Source organism: Callospermophilus lateralis, chromosome 2 (assembly GCF_048772815.1).
Source record: "Callospermophilus lateralis isolate mCalLat2 chromosome 2, mCalLat2.hap1, whole genome shotgun sequence".
In the NCBI taxonomy this organism is placed as follows: domain Eukaryota; kingdom Metazoa; phylum Chordata; class Mammalia; order Rodentia; family Sciuridae; genus Callospermophilus; species Callospermophilus lateralis.
The window spans coordinates 103,890,469-103,904,674 of record NC_135306.1 but is presented as its reverse complement, the minus strand read 5'-3'; the positions used below and the strand labels follow the sequence as shown (position 1 = coordinate 103,904,674).

The 14,206-nt window shown below is 34.7% G+C and overlaps 1 protein-coding gene across 1 annotated transcript; it reads left to right on the top strand.

The window, feature by feature from the left end:
• The first annotated feature begins 6,165 nt into the window (after window positions 1-6,165).
• On the top strand, window positions 6,166-7,098 carry LOC143391084 (olfactory receptor 8G50-like). Its single transcript, XM_076843648.2, has one exon. It carries the CDS (start codon window positions 6,166-6,168, stop codon window positions 7,096-7,098), a length of 933 nt encoding a protein of 310 aa, XP_076699763.1.
• Window positions 7,099-14,206: the final 7,108 nt, after the last annotated feature.

The following is a 14,206-nucleotide window of genomic DNA, read 5'->3' as shown; positions in this document are numbered from 1 at the left end:
GTTTAGTCAAATATATTTCCTGATTTCACATACCTATGAAATATTATTCTCTATGTTCTCCTATACCACAGAACTGTTCAATGTCCATAAGACCCTAAGATATTTGTAGTAAAGTCTAATACTTTACTAAATTCAGGATAACCCAGGAGTATCCAATCATTTTATTTTAATAATATAGTAAGAACACAATGGAATGTAAATTTTTGGAATACTTTATCAATCTTATGATGGTTATGAGTAACAATGTTTCTTTTATAAGAATTAAAAAAAAATTTCCCCCAAAAGAAACTTGCCATGTTATACAACTTGGATGAACATGGATGACACTACCCTAAATAAAATAAGCCAATCATAAAAGGACAAACACTCCAAGATCTCCTTTAAGGTATTTATAACAGTAAAGCTATATAAACAGAGGATATTAGGTGAGAGGAAGGGGGGAAAGGAAGGACAGCAGAATAAAATAGACATTATTATTTCTGTGTATATATACGTGACTGTATTACCAATGTGATTCTGCAACCTGTAGACTCAGAAAAATGAGAAATTATATTTCATCTGATTCAAATGTATGATATGTCAAGGTCATTGTACTGTCATGTGTAACTAATTAAAGCAAATAAAAAAATTAAAAAAGTAAATAAACAAAATAAATGTATTATGTACAAATAAAAAAATAAATATTAAAAAAGAAACAGAGAATATGATAATGATAAGCAGAGACTAGGAGGTGGGAGAAAGAGAGAGTACTTGTTCAATAGTTATTACTAATCATAAGCCATGTTAGATGTACAAGTCCTGAAAACGTTCAGTTCAGTATGATGCCTGACATTAACAATATGGTATTGTACTTCAAAATTGAGAGGCGATCTCATATTCAAATTTGCCACAAACAACAATAACATCAAAGAAAAAGAACAAAAGGAAAGAAGTAAATATTTGGAGGACATAAATATGTCAATAACTTGATTGAAGTAGTGGTATCATTAGTGTTTGCCTAGGACTAAACTAAACAAATTGTATGTAATAAATATGTACAGTTTTTGTATATCAATTTTATCTCAATGAAAATGTTAAGCAAGCGAACAAATCAAACTTTTTATCCTCTTAAACTGTTTTGGTATTTGGCTTCTGATTCATTCATCTTGAAGATGCATCATACAAATGGAAGCTAAGATTACTCTTGCAGGGTAGGTTGATAGAAAATCTCCAGAAAGTTTTAAGACATTGAAGCATAGAGGTACTGTTAGAAAATCAGAATAGGAAGCAATAGGAATGAAGAGCATGCGTCAGATTCAGACTTCAGAGGGAGCTGGTCACATGAAATGGGTCAGAGTCCCAAGCATTTTGGCAGAGTTACAATGACTGAGCAATAGATAATAATGGAGCTTCTGTGATGGAGATTGGTATTTCATGGGAAAGCCTTGTGAGAGGCCAAAGACAAAGAAAAAGTCATCAGCTAGAAAATTGTAAAGAGTAGGAACTATGGGAGAATATGTTTCTTTGTTTGTTTTGTGTTTCTGTAGCAAAGTACCACTCACTGGATTATGTATAATGAACGGAAATTTATTTGTCTTACTATACTATACTAGTAAGTATAGTAAGTTTAAGGTCAAAGGATGCATCTGATGAGGGCCTTCTTGCTGCATCCTATGGTAGAATAATCAAGGTCAAAAGAGGACACACATGAGACACAGGAAAGGGGGCAAACTAGTTCTTATATTAGGAACCCACACCTCTGATGATTAGCCCATTCTCAGAACACCACTAATCCAGTCACCTCATGACTTAATCTCTTCTTAAGGTCCCAGTTCTCAATACTGTTGCACTGAGGATCAAGTTTGCAATGCATGAACTCTGGAGGACACATTCAAACCATAGCACTATGGAAGTTCAGCTTTGGGAATAGAGGTAAAATAGAGAGATGTGCTGAAATAAATAACAGCTTTTATAAGAGGTAAGTAGGAATCTCCCAGGTCTGCGTGTACAATATCAGCAACATTTTGGCTTGGTCGTGAGTTAACAATTCTACTGGAGACATGCTTCAGCTTTTCTAGTAAAGTATAAAATTGGTCCAGAATTAGGGATAGTTGTCCTCTGCAAGCGTTGGCCTGTGGAGAGTCAGAAGAAAGCAGGTGCCAAGAAGCAAATTGCTAGGTCCCTACTCAAATCTGTTGGAGATTTTCTGACAATCCTTCTAGGTACTGTAATTCAGTCTTCTATAATTATTTTTATTTATTTTACCATTTGATGATATTTTTCTCTGATGAAGACATAGAAAGAACATTTTAAATTGAGTATGTGTCTGCATTATATCTATCAGTTTTTAATAGCAGTTTGAAATGCCTACATTTTCCTTCATGATGTATTGGGGAAAAAAATTCCCATGATAGTAAAAGATCATTACCATTTTTGAGGCCAACTAGGACATTTTTTCATATGTGGAAAAAAATTACCATATTATTTTGGAGAAAAGTATAATGAACAGATTTTACACAAGTACAGAATATACCAGACCTAAACTAGATGAGGAGATTTATAGGGTGACGTTCATCAGTACATTGTGATGGAATGTTTTGTGTCCATGATGGTGGTGGTGATGATGATGATGTTAATTTGTTACCAGGAACAGAACCCTGGGGTATTTAAACATTAAGTCACATCCCCAGCCCATTTTTATTTATTTATTTTTTTTATTTAGAGACAGGGCCTTGCTAAGTTGCTTAAGACCTTGCTAAGTTGCTGAGGCTGACTTTGAATTTGCCATCCCCCTGCCTTAGCTACCCAAGCTGCTGGGATTACAGGCCTAAGCACCTGGCTAAATGGTGTTATTATTTTCTTGTTTTAATTTTATAATACATTTTTAAATTATAACATTGTATAATTTATATTTCTATGTATGCATCTTAGTTTTTTTAGCATGTTAATGAAGTCTACAACCATCACTGTGTTCTAATGTAGAATGTTTTCATCAGCACCCAAAATAAAGCCCTATCCCCATGAGGAGTCACACCCTAATATCTCCCTTCCCACAGTCTCCACTAGACTCTAAACTTGTTTTCTGTATGTATTTTTCTGTTGTGTACCCATCCTATAAATAGAATAATATAATGTATGGTGTCTGGTTTTTCACTTAACATGTTTCAGGTTCGTTCATAATTTGACATATCTTAGTTCTTCATTCTATTTTATCGAAGAATAATGCTCTAACATATGGGCATCCCTCATTCTGCTTGTTCATTCCTCAGTGGAAGCACATGTGGATGCTTCTAATCTTTTGGCTCTTAAAAGTACAATTACTCTGATCATCCACATGCAAACTTTAGTGTATATGTTTTTTGAATTCTGGTATCCACTCAGCCGTGAAATTGCTGGGCTATGAGGTAATCCTATGCTTCATAATTTGAAGAACTGATAAACTCTTTGTCTAAAAATTTGTATATTGTACAGTCCCACCAGCAATTGATGAGGGTTCCAATGCTGTCACATTCTTGTCTACCCTTATACTTATCTGCCTTGTTGGTTATAGACTTTCTGATAGATGTGAAATGTTTTCTCATTATGGGTATGTTTTAATTTCCTTAATAAATGATGAATGATGACTAAGATATTTTCAGGGGTTTATTGGTCATTTGTATATCTCAAACAGAAGAATCTTTATTGGAATCCTCTCACATATTTCCAACTGGGCCATTTGTCCTTTTCATTGTTAAATTGTTAGAGTTCCTTAAAAAAAGTTTTAAATTTGTTTTAATTTGTTATACATGACCGTAGGATGCATTTATACACTTTGGAATATCATACATAGATGTATACTGACCACAAATACTTCCCTGCTATTACTAGTATCCAGCAAAACTACTATTATTTGAAACTGCTTTCCATTATTGTGTGTTATTATAGAATTACTATGGATATTTTTTTCAAGGAAAGTAACATGTGACTTTCATTAAGCATATAACTGAAAATTTATATGAAGATGAAGTTTATTTCTCTCTTTTTCATCTATAAAGATTAAATACATTATTTTATGAATGGTTCCTTTGCTTTTAGAATTATGTTTTTGGACTATAATTTCTTTATTTGCTCTTTTAGATACACATGACAGTAGGGTATATTTTGCTATATTACACATACCTGAAGTATAAGTTAGGTGGATACTGTTCTTTTAAAGACGTTTGTTTTACATTTTTATGGTGTCCAACTTACTATTTTTTTCTATGGTGGTCTCTGGTTTGGGAAATGATGGTTTCTCTAAGAAACCATCATTAAAATTTAGGTTACAAGGATTCAGTCTTTTTCAAAAATTAATTTTTATGTTCTAAGAGCATTTTGTAGTTGATTTATTGTGGATAGTGTGATTTTTAAAAAGTCAAAATTAATTTTTATTTCATTTAATTATTTTTTGCAATACTAATGATTGAACCCAGGACTTTATGGTGCTAAGCCTGTGTTTTACCAAGGAGCTGCATTCCCCGGCCCAAATTATATCTTTTACGTGTAATTATTATTCTAGTACCATTTGCACAAAAGAATACAAAAGAATATTTTCCCCACTGAATTGGCATGAAATCCCTATAACAATTCAATTGATCAGAGATGTGTGTTTATTTCTGGATTGTCAATTCTATTCCCTGGACCTCAATGTCTATATTTGAGACAAAAATCACACCATCTAACTTGGTAATAAGCGTTCAAATAGCAAAATGTGAGCCCTCCAACTTGTTCTTCTCTTTCAACATTTTTTTTTTTTGATTTGATATTCTGAATCCTTGTATTTTTGTAAGGATTTTATTATCAGCCTGGGTTACAGTTTAGATAGTAGGTGTCCCTGAAAGCTCATGTGTGAGATAATGCAATAACAATTGGAAGTGAAATGATTGGGTTATGAGAGCCTCCATTAAGAGAATCAATCCCCTGAGTGGCAAGTGAAGGCAGGTAGGTGTGGCTAGAGGTGGCTTTTGGGGGTGTGCCTTTCTGAATATATTTTGTATTTTTGAGTTCAGTCTCTCTGCTTCTGGATCTTCATGTCTTGAGCTGCTTCTCTCCATCACACTCATGCACTATGATGTTCAGCCTCACCTCAAGCCCTGAGGAATGGAGCTGGCTGTCTATGGACTGAGACCTCTAAAGCTGTGAGCCCCCAGATACTTTTCCTTCTCTGAAACTTTCTTGTCAGGTCTTTTAATCACAGTAGTAACAAAGCTGAATACAACAGCCTACCAATGCCCATAAAAAACAGGGCTGGGCATGACACTGAATTTGCAGATCCATCTGGGTAGTACTGATGTTTTCACAAGTCGAGTCACTTGATTAATGAAATTGGATGTTTTTACATTTATGGAGATTTTTTAAATTCAAAACTATCTTTTAATTTTAAGTGAAATGCATTGCATTTGACTTTTTAGTTTATTCTTATTTTTTAAAATTTTATTGTTATTGCTATTTCAAAAAGATTTTTGATTGCTCGGTTCAAGTGTGTAGAAATATAACTGAGTTATTTGGCTGATAGGCTATTCCACCACCTTGCTTCACTTTTTATTTAGTTCCAGCAGTTATCTTGGTAGATTTCTTGTGGAATTTTCTATATATAAAATTATGCATTTTATAAGTATGATAGTGTTATTTCTTGCTTTACAATATTAATTTATGATACATTTTTTTTTTATGATTGTCCTAACCTGACCTGTAGTATGGTGTTGAATAAAAGTTCAGGGAAGGGCAATGTTGCTTTGTTCATTAGAAAGAAAGGCTTCAGTTTTCCATCATTACATGCGATCTCAGTGTGTTTTTCTTTAAATGTTATTGTTATTTTTCACATAAAAAAACTAAGAATTTGCTCTTCAGAGGACTGGAGAGTATTACACAAAGAATGGAAAATATTCAGAAAACACAAAGTTACCAAAACAGTTCCTTGTGTGTTCACAGCCTGGGTCCTACCAATTACACATTTTAAAGCACATAACACACATAGATATTTATTGACATGTCACATATTCCTGTAATACCAACATCATTGACAGCTGACATAATTGAGGGTTGAAAAGCAAAGGAAATACCTGTCTAAAAACCATTGAATTCTCTCTTATACACATCATTGTGTGATCAGACAGTAAATAACTATTATTTTTTTTTTCTATTCCTATTTAGAACTCTCAGAAGATAATGGCAGAAGGAAATTATTCTGTAGTAACTGAGTTCATCCTTGCTGGATTAACAGACAAACCAGAACTCCAGGTGCCCCTCTTCCTCCTCTTTCTAGGAGTCTATGTGCTCACAGTGGTGGGGAACCTGGGCATGATCACACTGATTGGACTCAGCTCTCACCTGCACACCCCTATGTACTATCTCCTCAGCAGTCTCTCCTTCATTGATCTCTCTCAATCGACTGTGATTGTCCCCAAAATGCTGGTAAATTTTGTGATGGAGAAAAACATCATCTCCTACCCTGAATGCATGACTCAATTCTACTTTTTTATTTTTTTTACAATTGCAGAGTGTCACATGTTGTCTGCAATGGCATATGACCGATATGTTGCCATCTGTAACCCCTTGCTTTACAATATTACCATGTCTAATCAAGTCTGTTTATGGTTGGTATTTGGGGTATATAGCATGAGCTTGATTGGTTCCATAGCTCTCACAACAGGCATGCTAAGAGTGCTTTTCTGTAAGGATAATATAATAAACCATTACTTTTGTGATTTTTTTCCTCTACTAGAGCTCTCTTGCTCCAGTACATTTATAAATGTGGTAGTAGGTATGTCCTCAAGTGCATTTAATATCATTTTCCCCAGCCTGTCCATCCTTAGCTCCTACATCTTCATCATAGCCAGCATCCTGCACATTCGCTCCACTGAGGGCAGAGCCAAAGCCTTCAGCACCTGCAGCTCCCATGTCTCAGCTGTCGCTCTCTTCTTTGGTTCTCTAGCATTCATGTACCTGCAGCCATCATCAGTCAGCTCCATGGAGCAAGTGAAAGTGTCCTCTGTGATTTACACTATTATTGTTCCCATGCTAAACCCTCTGATTTACAGCCTGAGGAATAAGGATGTCAAAGTGGCCCTAAGTAAACTCCTTGGAAATAAAAGTTTCTGAAAGAGTATTATTCTTTAGCAAAAATTTATAATTTGTACAGATTTAGTAAGGAAGTAATTCTATAACAATGGATGTCCTGAAGGCATGAGATTGTTTGCTTGAACTTGATTATGTATAAGAAAGGTGCCAAGGATAGGACTGGATTCACAGCATCAGACACATTGAAGACAGCACCCCACTGGGAAACCCCAGAATCCATCTACCCTGAGTAACCTGGAACCTCCAAATATTTGAAAAAGTTCTTCAAAGTCCTCAAAATGTAAAATATTGCTCACATTTTATGTTTGGATCATGAGTCTTTTCAGGCACAATTCATTTATATTAAATCAGGAAATAAATACATATGATCATTATTCTTTGTTATTATCAATAGTTTATGAACTTGGCCTTCTTAAGTAAGTGTCTCAGCAAGTATTTCTGAAATTGTAATCTAAAATAAATGGTTTCAGGGCTGGGGTTGTGGCTCAGAGGTAGATTGCATGTCTAGCATGTGTGGGGTCCTGGGTTGGATTATCAGCAACACATAAAAATAAATAAAAAATAAAAATAAAATAGCTTTATCTATTTGGAATATATAAAATATAATCTCTAATTTTTACAAAGTATATAGAACTATATAAAGGAATACTAATGAACATAAAAAGTGATGAGATTATGTCTAATAAGGAAATTATAATAGTGACACCAGTCTTGGATATCAGAAACAAGTTCCACTGGTTGTGAAGATTGAACACTTGAGAAATACCAAGACAAGTGTAGAAAGCACATTTTATTTGAGAAAGAGATAGCAATAGATTTCTCCAAACAGAAGGGGTCCCAAAGCTGGGTGTCCATGGTAGTGGACATGTCTTGCTCTTTAACAGACATCAGAACCCTTGGTTCTCTTTTTTTGGTGGGTGGTAGCAGGGATTGAACTCAGGGCACTCAACCACTGAGCCATATGCCCAGCTCTAGATTGTATTTTATTTAGAGTCAGAGTCTCACTGTGTTGATTACCACCTCACTTTTGCTGATGCTGGCTTTGAACTCATGATCCTCTTGCCTCACCCTCCTGAGCAAGCCACCTGAGCTGCTGGGATTACAGGTGTGCGCCCAGCCCCACCTTCACTTTTTTTCTCTGCATCCCAGCCTAAGAGCAGGAAGGAGAACATGTACAGGGGTAATCTTTAGCAACCTATTGAACTGGGAAGTGTAATCCCACAGGTTAGCTGTTTGCAACCCATTGTCCTGTCTGTTTGATAACCAGTGATAATGAGTCATCACCCTCTCTCAACTCCCATTATTCTTCATCTACACTGACTACTAGACCTTCACCCACTGCCTCCTTTTGTTGATGAATGTGACATATTCTGTCCCCTAAGACAGGTAGGGTTGTTTTTTGGCTAAAGAAAACATATAGGAATTCATTACATTGGGTTCCTTTTAACTTGTTGTTCCCAACATCCTCACCTATTTGTCCCTTTACATTCCCCCTCAAGGAATTTGGGCCCCTAAATTCTTTTGGGGTATTTGGATGTTTACTCATTCTGACTACTTCCTGCGGAAGAAGGGTGACATCTAGGGAAAGGAAACTCAAAGTTCTTATTCTCCATCAGGAGGGGCATGTAGAGTTAAGGGTAGTTAGCATCCGAACAGTTCAGATATCCATGGTGGTATTGCATGTGTGACTGAAAGAGGGGTACACAAAGCAGTAGTTTTATAAGAATATAAACAATAAGACAGCAAATCATAATCTTAAGAAACAATTAGCATGAAGCAATTAATAATATTGGCTGGTGACTGGAAACCCTAAAGATGGTAACTCATTAATGCTCCAGGTGGAATCAGTATGCTAGTTAAGGCTTTAGAAACATTAGCAGAGTTGTTAGAAAAAATATACACAACATTTAGTTTTTACAATGCCACAAATTTCCCCATAAGATGTAATTAAGCTACTAATGCCATCTGATGTTTGCAAAATACTTTCTATTGGAATTACCTCTGTGTTGAGCAGGGACCCCTTTATTTCTGTCACTGAGGGTTACATAATCATTCTAGCAAACACAGACTCAGTCTGCCTATAGAGGAAATTATGAATATTAGTCTTAAATTGACTCAAGAAACACACAGAGCAACAACAACAACCACACACACACACACAAAAAAAACTTTAACTCTGATAGTCTTTTGAGAGTTATCAGGCACTCCTGTCTAAGAACCCTTCTTTATATCCTCCAGTTTTACTTACTTTTTGTGTGGCTGACACAAACATATATCTCAAGTTACATTAAAAGAACTAATGTCTTTCCTTTTAAAATGTATATATATGATTGTGCTTTAGTTATAATTTTCCTGTCAGTTAATTAAGACAAAGTTGGTAAATTGATCTTGTTCCTATACACTATTAAAATCAGATGACATTCACCAAAGTGTTACTCTTGGTAAGTTAGGAGCAGCTTCTTAGGTTCTCAAGTGCCATATGCCAGGATAGGTCAAGGTCTTCCTGACCACATGTGGCTTCCCTTGGAAGCACCAAGGACATTTTCTTTCTTTCCAGCATGTTCACTGGTTGGCTTCTTGTTCTCCATGGTCCCATTGATCCCCCTGTTTGGGAGGTCATGTGTCCCAGAGTTGCATAGCCCTTAGAGGTTCTCTTGTTCCATGGGTTTGAGCACATCTCAGAGAGGAAGTGTCAAATATTGGCTATTTTCTTTCTTGGCCCTTTTCTTTTTCTAGCTTTAGTTTTAAATATCTAACAAGCCAGCACTACAACTGCTAAAGTAGAAGTAATTGATTTTAATTTTAATGTCTAAGATTTTATAACTATTACCATTGCCTTTTAAATTTTTTTTGTATTCTAATTTGTTATATATGACAGCAGAATGCATTACAATTCACATTACACATACAGAGCATGTTTTTTCATATCTCTGTTTGAATCAAAGTATATTCCCACCATTCATGTCTTCATACATGTACTTAGGGAAATGATGTCTATCTCATTCCACCATCTTTTTTACACCCCTTGCCTCTCCCTTCTCCTCCCTCCCCTTTGCCCTATCTAGAGTTCATCTAATCTTCACATGATCCCTCTCCCAACCACACTATGTATCAGCCTCCCTATTTCAGAGAGAACATTCAGCATTTGGTTTTTATGAAATTGGCTTATTTCACTTAGCATTATATTCTTCAACTCCATTTGTTTATCTGCAAATATCATGATTTTCTTCTCTTTAATTTCTGAATAATATTCCATTGTGCATAAATACCACTTTTTCTTTATCCATTAATCTACTGACAGGCATCTAGGTTGGTTCCACAGTTTAGCTATTGTGGATTGTGCGGCAATGAACATTGATGTGACTGTGTCCCTGTAGAATGCTGTTTTTAAGTCCTTTAGATATAGACCAAGGAGTGGGATAGCTGAGGCCATTTTAAGGGATAGGTGATTCCATTCCAAGTTTTCCAAGGAATCTCCATATTGCTTTCCATACTGGGTGGACCAGTTTGCAGTCCCACCAGTAATGTGTGAGTGTGCCTTTTTTCCCACATCCTTGCCACCACTTATTGTTGCTTGTATTCTTAATAGCTGCCATTCTGATTGAAGTTAGATGAATTTTAGTAGTAGTTTCTCTAATAGCTAGAGATGTTTATAATTTTTTATATATTTGCTGATTGATTGTATATCACCTCTAAGAAGTGTCTGTTCAGTTCCTTGGTCCATTTATTAATTGGGTCATTTGTTATTTTGGTGTGTAGTTTTTTGAGTTCTTTATATACCTCAGATATTAGTGCTCTGTCTGATGTGCAAGTGGAAAAAAATTTGCTCCCAATCTCTAGACTCTCTATTCACCTCACAGATTGTTTCTTTTGCTGAAAAGAAGCCTTTTAGTTTGAATCCATCCCATTTATTAATCCTTGATTTTAATTCTTGTGCTATAGGAGTCTTATAAAGAAGTAGGGGCCTAATCCAATATGATGGAGATCAGGGCCTACTTTTTCTTGTATTTGACACAGGGTCTCTGGTTTAATTACTAGGTCCTGGATCCACATTGAGTTGAATTTTGGGCATAGTGAGAGATAGGGATTAAATTTCATTTTGTTGCATATGGATTTTCAGTTCTCCAGCACCATTTGTTGAAGTGGCTATTTTTTATGTATTTTTTAATGTATATTTTTATGTATGTTTTTGGTGCCTTTGTCTAATATAAGATAACTGTAATTATGTGGGTTATTCTTTGTATCCTGTATCTGTACCATTGGTCTACCAGTCTATTTTGGTGCCAATACCATGCTGTTTTTGTTACTATTGCTCTACAGTATAGTTTAAGTTCTGGTATAGTGAGGTCACCTGCTTCACTCTTCTTGCTAAGGATTGCTTTGGCTATTCTGGGTCTCTTATTTTTTCAAATGAATATCAAGACTGCTTCTTCTGTTTATATGAAGAATGTCATTGGGATTCTGATTTGAATTGCATTAAATCTGTATAGTGCTTTTGATAGTGTGGCCGTGTGGACAATATTAATTCTGCTTATCCAAGAACAAGGGAAATCTTTTCATCTTCTAAGATATTCTTTAATTTCTTTCTTTAGTGTTCTGTAGTTTTCATTGCAGAGGTCTTTCGCCTCTTTTGTAAGATTGATTCCCAATTATTTTATTTTACTTTGAGACTATTGTAAATGGGGAAGTTTTCCTTTCAGAGAATTTGTCACCAATATGCAGAAATGCCTTTGATTTATGGGTGTTGATTTTGTATCCTGCTACTTTGCTAAATTAGTTAACTGGTTCGAGAAGTTTTCTGGTGGAGATTTTTGGTCTTCTAGGTGTAGAATCATATTGTTGGCAAATAGTGCTAATTTGAGTTCTTCTTTTCCTATCTGTATCCCTTTATTTTATTTATTTTTTTCATCTGTCTGAGTGCTCTGGCCAGTGTTTCAAGAACAATGCTATATAGAAGTGGTGAAAGAGGGAATCTCTTTCTTGTCCCAGCTTTTAAAGGGAATGCCTTCATTTTTTTCTCTATTTAGAATGATGTTGGCCTGGGGCTTAGCATAGATAGGTTTTACAATGTTGAGATATGTTCCTGTTATCCCTAGTTTTTTGAGTGTTTTAATCATGAAGGGGTGCTGTTTTTTTGTCAAATGCTTTTTTCTGCATCTACTGAAATGATCATATGGTTCTTATCTTTAAGCTTATCTCTAAGTTTATTAATGTGTGAATTGCATTTATTGATTTCTGTATGTTGAATCAAACTTGCATCCCTGGGATGAACCCCACTTGATCATGTTGCACTATCTTTTTGATGTGTTTTTGTATTTGATTTTCCAGAATTTTATTGTAGTTTTGCATCTATGTTCATTAGAGATTGGTCTGAAGTTTTGCTTTTTGATGTGTCTTTGACTGGTTTTGGAATCAGAGTGATACTGGCCTCATAGATTGGGTTTGGAATTGCTTCCTCCTTTTCTATTTCCTAAAACAATTTGAAAAGTATTGGTATTAGTTCTTCTTTAAAGGTCTTGTAAAACTTGGCTGTGTATCCATCTTGAATTTTCTTGTTTAGTAGGCTTCTGATGGCGTCTTTTATTTTGTCACTTGATATTAATCAGTCTAAATTGTGTATATCATCCTGATTCAATTTGGACAAATCATATAACTCTAGAAACTTGTCAATGCCTTTGATATTTTCTATTTCATTGAAGTACAAGTTTTCAAAATAATTTCTAATTATTTTCTGTTTGTTTTTCTGTTGTGTCTGTTGTGATATATTTCTTTTTTCATCATGCATTTTAGTAAGTTCAGTTTCCTCTCTCCTTCTCTTCAAATTTTTTCATTTTGTCAATTTTTTCAATTGTTTATTTTGTTTCAATATCATTCATTTCAGCTCTTATCTTAATTATATCCTGTCTTCTGCTGCTTTTGGTTTTGATTTGTTCTTATTTGTTGACTTTTTATTTTTTTCAATGAATTAACTCCATGCAATGAACTTTCCTCTTAGAACTGCCTTCCTAGTTTCCCAGAGATTCAATAAGTTGTGTCTATGTTCTCATTCACCTCTGAAAATTTCTTAATATTTTTCTTTATGTCTTCTGCAACCCCTTCTTTATTCAGTAGCATAATATGATTTAATCTTCAGGTGTTGATTAGTTTTTATTTTTATTTTATCATTTATTTCCAATTTTATTCTATTATGATCTGATAAAATTCAGGGTAGTATCTCTAATTTTTTGTATTTGCTAAGAGTAGTTTTGTGGCATAATATATGACCTATTTTAGAGAAGAATCCATGTATTGCTGAGAAGAAAGTGTATTCTCTCATTGAAGGATAAAATATTCTATATATGTCAGTTATTCATTATATTATTGAAATCCATAGTTTTTTTTGTTCAGCTTTTGTTTGGCTGAATTATCCAGTGGTGAAATAGATGTGTTATAGTCACCCAGAATTATTGTATTGTGGTCTGTTTGACTCTTGAACCTAAGAAGAGTATGTTTGATGAACATAGATGCTCCATTGATTGGGGCATATAAATTTATTATTGTTATGCCTTATTGATGAATTATTCCACTAAGCAGTATGAAAAATCCTTCTTTATTCCTTTTGATTAACTTTGGCTTGAATTGTACTTTATTTTATATGAGGATAGAAACCCCTGTTTGCTTCTGCAGTCCATGTTAGTGGTGTGATTTTTCCCAGCCTTTTACCTTGAATCTGTGGATGTCTTTTCCTATGACATGAGTCTCTTGCAGGCAGCATAATATTCAGTGTTTGGGTTTTTTAATCCAATCTGCGAGTCTCTGTCTTTTGATTGGTGAGTTTAGGCCATTCACATTCAGGGTTATTATTGAGATATAATTTGTATTTCCAGCCATTTTTGTTTATTTTTGGTATTTAACTTGACTTGGTTTGTCCTTTGATTCATTTTTTCCTTTAGTGTAATACCTTCCTTTGCTGGTTTCCATTGTTGTTTTTCAATTTCTCTTCATGGAATATTTTGCTGAGGATGTTTTGAAGTGCAGGGTTTTCAGTTGTAAAATCTTTTAGCTTCTGTTTATCATGGAAGGTTTTAATCTCATCATCAAATCGGAAGCTTAATTTTGTTGGATATAAGATTCTTGGTTTGCATCCATT

Coding starts and splice junctions, on each gene's coding strand:
- LOC143391084 (XM_076843648.2), top strand. CDS start 6,166: ATGGCAGAAGGAAATTATTCTGTAGTAACTGAGTTCATCCTTGCTGGA.